Source organism: Crocuta crocuta, unplaced genomic scaffold, assembly GCF_008692635.1.
Source record: "Crocuta crocuta isolate KB4526 unplaced genomic scaffold, BGI_CrCroc_1.0 scaffold395, whole genome shotgun sequence".
Classification (NCBI taxonomy): domain Eukaryota; kingdom Metazoa; phylum Chordata; class Mammalia; order Carnivora; family Hyaenidae; genus Crocuta; species Crocuta crocuta.
Genome location: NW_027532601.1, coordinates 488,145 through 495,080, shown reverse-complemented (window position 1 = coordinate 495,080; position 6,936 = coordinate 488,145). Strand labels below are relative to the sequence as shown.

Below are 6,936 nucleotides of genomic sequence, written 5' to 3'. Positions count from 1 at the left end.
TTTGCTCAAGTGATTGGGAGAGGGTGTTGGACATCCCTCAGGGCACTGATCTTGTAATAGGCCGATCTGCGCTATGTATAGCCCAATGAGCAATTCTCCTCCATTGCACTGTAGAAAAGAGGAAGAGAAACAATTTTGAGAAGGCCAACAACAAGAGGAATTTTCCTCCTACACATCTACAAGGTAAAAAATGCCTTCATCTAAGAGATGCAATATTTCACCTCTAGGTCATTTAGCTCTTGGCAGAACAGAGGCGGTGAATTTGTCTGTGGAGTTACCTCCCTAAGCAAATGAGTTGGAGGTCTCTGAGGGAACTGGCTTCCATCTATCGTTTCTATGTATTTTAAAAGGGAAATTGATGATGGGTGGACTGGGCGCTCTCTCATCCCTGGAGACAAAGCTCAAGTAATATTATTCTAGCATTTTGCTCTCAGATTTTCCTATCTAGAAGCGTTCAAGACCTTTTGGCTTTGGTTTGATTTTCTAACCTTATACCTATCACACTTTTTTTTTTTTTTTACTGATGAAACTCCTCTTTCAAGTCATAGCTAACACAGAATCATAATACATGAAACAAAAAACCTCAGAATTTTGTTAGCATGTGTTTATTTTATAATTTCACATTTATGACATTTTACTTTGCATATTGTCAATAATCGAGAACAATGAGGCGACTTTTATGAATACGAGAAACCATGAAATCAGGGTGTCCTGGACGACAAATGTTATCACTTTGGTTAAACAGAATTAAAACACTGTAACTTAGGAAGAAATGATCACAAATGGAGCCTTTTTAAAAAACCGCATTTCTTACAATTTCAGGATACTTTTCAGTTAAAGTTATTCACAAGTCAGAACAAATAATTTATTGTTTCAAAGTCCCATCACTAACAATAGTCAACAATGGCTGGAATACTGATCACAAAGATAACAGACAGCAAGCACTCAAATGTGGCCAGGGGAGTTAAGACGTTTTCTAATGCAATGTCGTCACAACTTGACTGACAGATTCACTTACTTGTTACCGTACAGATCATTTACTTGTTACTGTTAGGACAATAAAGAGAGCATGCACTGAACAGGAAGTATCATGAAAATCATGGGTCTTAATGTATTAAAGTCTTTCTGTGTTCCAGACATCATGCTAAGTGATTCAAAGGCATTACATCATTTGAACCTAATGAAAACCCTACTCTATTATTTTCCCATTTTCCTAATAAGAAAACGATGCTTAGAGAAGCCAAGAAACTGTTCATTGTATACAAAAAGCTACCATGATGCTGTATGTCAGCTAGCATTTAACAGAATGATGCTCATTTATGCTCTACTAGCGCACACGACGTCAGAGGACATGCATGGATGTGACTTAAACACCTGTTACGTGCCATCACTTCCTTAATCTATGAACACTTAAGAGAAGTCCAGATATGTGCTCAGATGTCACCAGGGAACCTCACTGCCAAGGTCTGCACAAAATGTGTCCATCTGGAAACATAAGTGAGTCTGTGAGTGAGTACCAATGTGTGAACATTTGGCTATCAACACACTTGAGTCTACCTGCTTTCTAGTAGAGATTTGAAGAGTTTAAAATACTATTAAAGGTGGACATGCTGAAAAATCTCTGCAGATCTGTAGAGAACAACTTGAAAGCCACCATCACAGTGGACAGAGGGTTAGCAAGAGTCGGAGAGTTCCAGACTTCTGCCTTGGCTCTGTCACTTGATAGCATTTTGATATTAAGGACCCCACTTAACCCATCTGAGCTTAACCTAAAAGAGCAAAATTATACTGTATTGGGGTTGCCGGGCACGTTAAATGAGATGTGAGTAAAACACCTGGCACATAATAGACCCTCAATAAATATAGGCTCCTTTCCTCTCCTCTTTCCCCTTTGTTGCCCCTAAACATCTTTTCTAACCAGAAGGTCTGCTCACTGAATCCAAACAGGGCCTGCACATCCTCCCTCGCAGGCAGCCTTCCTGTAAGGTCTACCCTTTCTCAAAGGGATCTCTCACACTGTAGCTCCATCTCTTGAAGGCACGGATTAGGCTGAGTCATCTGTGTCTTTTTTTAAAAAATATTTTTAAATCTTTATTTATTGAGAGAGAGAGAGAGAGCAGGGGAGGAAAGAGAGAGAGAGGGAGACACAGAATCCAAAGCAGGCTCCAGGCTACGAGCTATCAGCACAGTCTGTTGCGGGGCTCGAACTCACAAACTGCAAGATCATAACCTGAACTGAAGTTGGACGCCTAACCTACTGAGCCACCCAGGCACCTCGAGTCATCTGTGTCTTGAGGGCCTAAAACAGTACTTGGAATCGGCCATCTGACATGTAGCAGAGAAGTGGAGGAGGGCTTCCCAAGTAAAGATAAAAAAAGAAACACAGTAGCAGAAGTGGCTGTACTCAGTTGGTAGTGGCACTTCCACAAGTGTTGTGACTTAAACACAGGATTACCTAGCTTCTCACATGCTGAGGCCAATCCTCAGTGAGCCGGTAAGCTCGCTCTGGGAGCATAGCCCATGCTCATAGGTTTATGATTCTTACCTCCTTGCCCAGTGCCTCACACCGCTAGGACCTCAGAGGACATGTGCTGATTTCAGAAAGTCAAAGAGCTTAGATGTTAAATAGATTAAAAAAGATATTCTTTTCCTTACATCATTTCTTTCTTTTATGGTATGAGTAAGTGACTTTGGTCTATTTGGGAAACGTGAACTGTTGCGGATTCCGTCAGGCTTCCTATTTCTCACTTGGCATTGAATCCCTTGTTTATGAATAATCTATGTAGGGGCCAAGAAACTCTCGGTATTTTTTCTTAGAAGAATCAAGACCTGCCTCTAACGCCTTGGACAAAAGTAGCCACACGGTCTTAGCGGGGTACAGCAAACCTCCCCGGGTGCACTGGCTGGGAAACCGCTGTGAGACGGTTTTTAGTCATCTGCCTCGTTATCCCAGAGGCCATAACCATCCCCTTCATCTGGCTCTTCAATATTCTCATTTTCAAAAGAGGCCTCTTCCTCCTCTTCCTCCCGGATTACCTTCATTAACTCAAGGAAGCTGGGAGGCGGGCCCTGATCCTTCAGCTCCCTCAGCCTGCACCAAAGGACCTCGCTAAGGCTGGCCCCGGCCATGACCTGCTCCAGGCGGACCTGATCTGCTATATTCCTGGGGATGGCGCGTTTCTCCACTGCTCGCCGGAGCAGGGTTTCTAACCGCAACACATAGGCTGAGACCTTCTCTCCCTCCTCCTGATAGGTCTTCAGATACTTCACCTGGGAGGTCCTGCGGCTCTCCAGGCTTCCGAACACTTGCTTAAATGCCTCCAAACACTCTTCCACGCTTATGGCCGCGTTGTCTGCCTGCACTATATGCATGAGGTCCAGGGCGGGGCCACGCAGGCTTTCCATCAGCCACCTTTTCTTTTCTGCCTCTGCTACTGGCCACTCTTTGACTATCTCTGTGGCCTGTTCCAACCAGATTTCAAAGGGCTCTTCCTCGGGGGCAGGCGCGGCACTCCCAGAGAACACTCTCAGTTTCCGGTACCTCATGGGTAGCAGGGGCTGAGGGGCATGAGCTATCGCCTGTCCCAACAAGTGAGCCAGTAACTCTGGGGACATGCAGGGCACCGTGGCTAGAGACAGTCCCTCGTGCCCAAGGGCTCGGAACATACCAGAGACGGTCTGTCCCTCCTTTTCCAGAAAGAGGTTCAGTCGTTCCAGAAATTCAGTGTCCTGGTTGGGGGTCTTAAAGATCACTTTCCAGATACCCCCCTTTCCCTGAACCTCACTGGGGATCACCGAGACATCAATATCCTCCATAAGCTCTAGTAAGACGGCATTGGCATTGTCCTGCTTCCTGAATATTTTGCCGAGCAGTCTATACCTGCCCAGAGACTTTAAGGTCTCCTGGAGAACCCCCTGAATCTCAGCCTCATTGCAGTCCACTGGTATCCCCAGGACCATCAGTGATTTCTGATCATCCACGCTCATTATCCTGCACCAGTCCTCTAACAGTGCCAGCGCCATTGTCCGAGTATTTGCTCGAACGCTATGGGTACCAAGTAGTTTGTGGTGTGGATAGGCACTGCCTATCAGGACTTGGAATATCCTGGCTGAGCTGTTGAACTTCTACCCCACCAGTGAATGGTCCCAGGCCACTCCAACAGCAGCCCCAAATTCTTCTGGATCAATCACCTTTTCTTGCCCAAGGGCAAGAACTCAGCACTTCCAGTTACGTCTCTATACGTGACCCCAGATGGGTGGTTAAGACTCGTTTATGACAGTCTGGTGGCCGCTGATGCTTTCGCCGATGCTAGCAGCCACGTGGTGGCGTTGACCTATCTCCGGCTGCCCAAGGCACCTGCAAGAGCTGCTTTTGTGACTCTCCCAGTCTCTGCCACCTCGCCTCACCTCTTCTCTTGCTAGTCAGCGGGGTAAGACCTCCACTCTGGCACCCAGAACTCCCGGAGAGAAGTGTCACGGCAGGCTGGCTTGGACTCCTAGCGAAACAATAGGCAGTTTTACCACACAGCCCTCTCTTTCCAAGGAAGCACTGCGCTTTGGTTCAGGACAGAAGTGGGGGGGAGATCACGTGTTCTATCTCACATTGGATTTGCATCTGTCCCACTCTGTCAGACCTCTTCTTTGCTTAGAATTCTCTTTGGGCCCCTCCCACGATCTGGCTTCCCCACCATTTGCTCATCAGACATACCAATTAACATCTGAGCCCCAGTTGCAGATGGACAGGACTCAAGAGTTTCCCCACGTGAAAAATGAAATCAGATGTGAACAAATACCTGTTCTTGTGTTCCAATTGTGAGAGTCACCAGCTTATTTATTCAGCTTCTAGAAAGGAAAGATGTCACCCAGCTCCAGGCAATGGATGTGTCTGGGTCTTTCTTAGCTCCAGCCAAGCCAGGCTGCCCTGTTACACATAAATAATAATAGTATATATTTATGGCTTGATAATATCCAGTGATGATGACTGTTAAAAATTATTTCAAAATACAACACTCCCTTATAATTTAATTAAATCTACTAAACAATATTGAGTTGGTGTATTATTTTGATTTAAAATCTATTTAAAATCCCATTAGAAATCACTCAAACACTTAAAACCAATTTAACATAGGTATAATAATATAACTTATTTACTATACTTTAACATAATATAATAATACAGGTATAACAATTAGGTCTAACAATCTAAAAAGAAAATCTCAGGATCAAATAAGTTAAGCCTGGAATTATGAATTGTCTTTTGTTAGGTCTGGGCAGGCTTTGCAAATACACGAGGTGTTTCTTTTGCTATGAATGTTAAAAATGTTTCATTGCATTTAAACTTGAATGAGTCACTTGAGTAAGAAGTTAAAGAGGAAGCACATCTGTGGAGAGTGGTGGAGACCAGCCTCCCTGTTACTGCCATGGGGCATGTGTTAAGGGGCTACAAATATGCTTCTGTTGGTCTGAAAAATCCCCATCAATCCAAATGGGGTCCATATGTCACAGATGCCATCCCACAGCTTTAGTGGCAGCTGCTCCTGCTGCAGGCAAATTTTCTGAGACCTTCTGGAAGGTGCCAAAATCATGGCGCGTGCCAGAGGGCCAGGAGGGCAAGTGTTGGATTCCACTTTCAGCCAGCAGCCCCAGGGATCTGAGCCCAGTGGCTTCTCCATGCCACACCTTCCCTTCTAAGATATGGGGGTAACTTTCCTCCTGTTTTAATATTTAGAGGAAACGTGAGATGTAAAAAGGCAGGAAGAAACATCTCCAAGGTCTACATAATAAAGGCCATGCTGAGGTTAGGCTACCTTTGAGTGGCTTCTTCTTCCAAAAGCAATCTTTACCTGCAATAGAAATAACTGGACATGAAAAACAAAACACGTAAAACTCTTGTATTTTCTCATGTAAAGATGGGATAAGTTGGAAAAGGAATCAGCTCTTCAGCTGTAATTTTTGAATCATTTAGATAGTGACCTTGGTCAAAGCGCCCCAATCGCTCTAAATCTGTTTCCTGCTCCGGAAATCGGTCACGATAATGCACTCATCTCAAGGGGCTGCTCTGGGTAGGCAATGATGTCATTCTTGTGTTAGCAGTTTATTCAAATGCGAAGCACATCTGGTGCAAAGTCCAAATGCTCGCCTCTGGTTCTCGCAGCCCCTCCACACATACATTCCTCTCCTTCAGTCTCCAGTTCTCAGCTGGGACCTCCTTCCCACCTGCCATGATGGGCTCATCTTCTGTGTGATTGTCCTCCAAATTTAACTCCATTCATGGAACTACCTCTCACGATTTGGGGGCAGGATATCCGAACTATATCCTGCCAGGGGCAAGGGCTGATCATGAGAATGGATCCCTGCTCTGAGCGATGGTCTTGCAGTAAAAACAGCTTCTCCTAGCCCAAACCCACCCTGGTAACTGAGCATGCCCAGATTTCCCTATCCAGACGGCAAAGGCTGGGCATCATTTCTGCAGGATTTTGCCACTGTGGAAAGAGGGGCGGGGCTCTGGTAATCGACCAGAGGCAGGGATTGGTACGTGGAAAGGACGTGGGGGCAGGAATAAGCAATAAAAGACTCTCAGAGGCCGTGTTACCGGCATAAATCAAAATGTCCCTTATCTGCCACCAACCCAGTAGCTGTGGATGGTTTAGCCTCATATACATACCAAGTCCCACACACATTTCCCGGCGTGGCCTCGCACAATTCAAGGCATAATTACAGACAGCACCCTACCTCCTACCCCACCACTGAATTCTCGTGCCCGCAGTATACGACCCAGGCACTTGGCATCTGGCAACCTGGGAAACCCCGCGGCTGTGGCGCAGTGCGCATCGAAGGGGGCATCTAGGAGGGGCGCCCAGGGCGCCCAGAAGGTCTGGGGATTTGAGGGAGTGGACTTCGATCTTCTTATTACTCCCCCACCCCTTTTTTTTTTTT

General features: G+C 45.7%; 1 protein-coding gene across 2 annotated transcripts in view; it reads right to left on the bottom strand.

Moving 5' to 3' along the window:
* Nucleotides 1-589: 589 nt before the first annotated feature.
* The window catches only part of PNMA2 (PNMA family member 2), a 7,101-nt gene continuing 754 nt past the window's right edge, over nt 590-6,936 (bottom strand). Inside the window, exons 1-3 of one of the 2 annotated variants that reach the window (XM_077780121.1) lie at nt 5,808-5,844; nt 4,794-4,921; nt 590-4,496 (exon numbers count right to left, since the gene is read on the bottom strand). In XM_077780121.1, coding sequence (XP_077636247.1) covers nt 2,929-4,023 — 1,095 coding nt within the window. In that variant the 5' untranslated portion in view covers nt 4,024-4,496; nt 4,794-4,921; nt 5,808-5,844 and the 3' untranslated portion in view covers nt 590-2,928. Of the gene's footprint in view, nt 4,497-4,793; nt 4,922-5,807; nt 5,845-6,936 lie in introns of those variants that run through there. The other variant, XM_077780122.1, reaches the window with a different exon arrangement.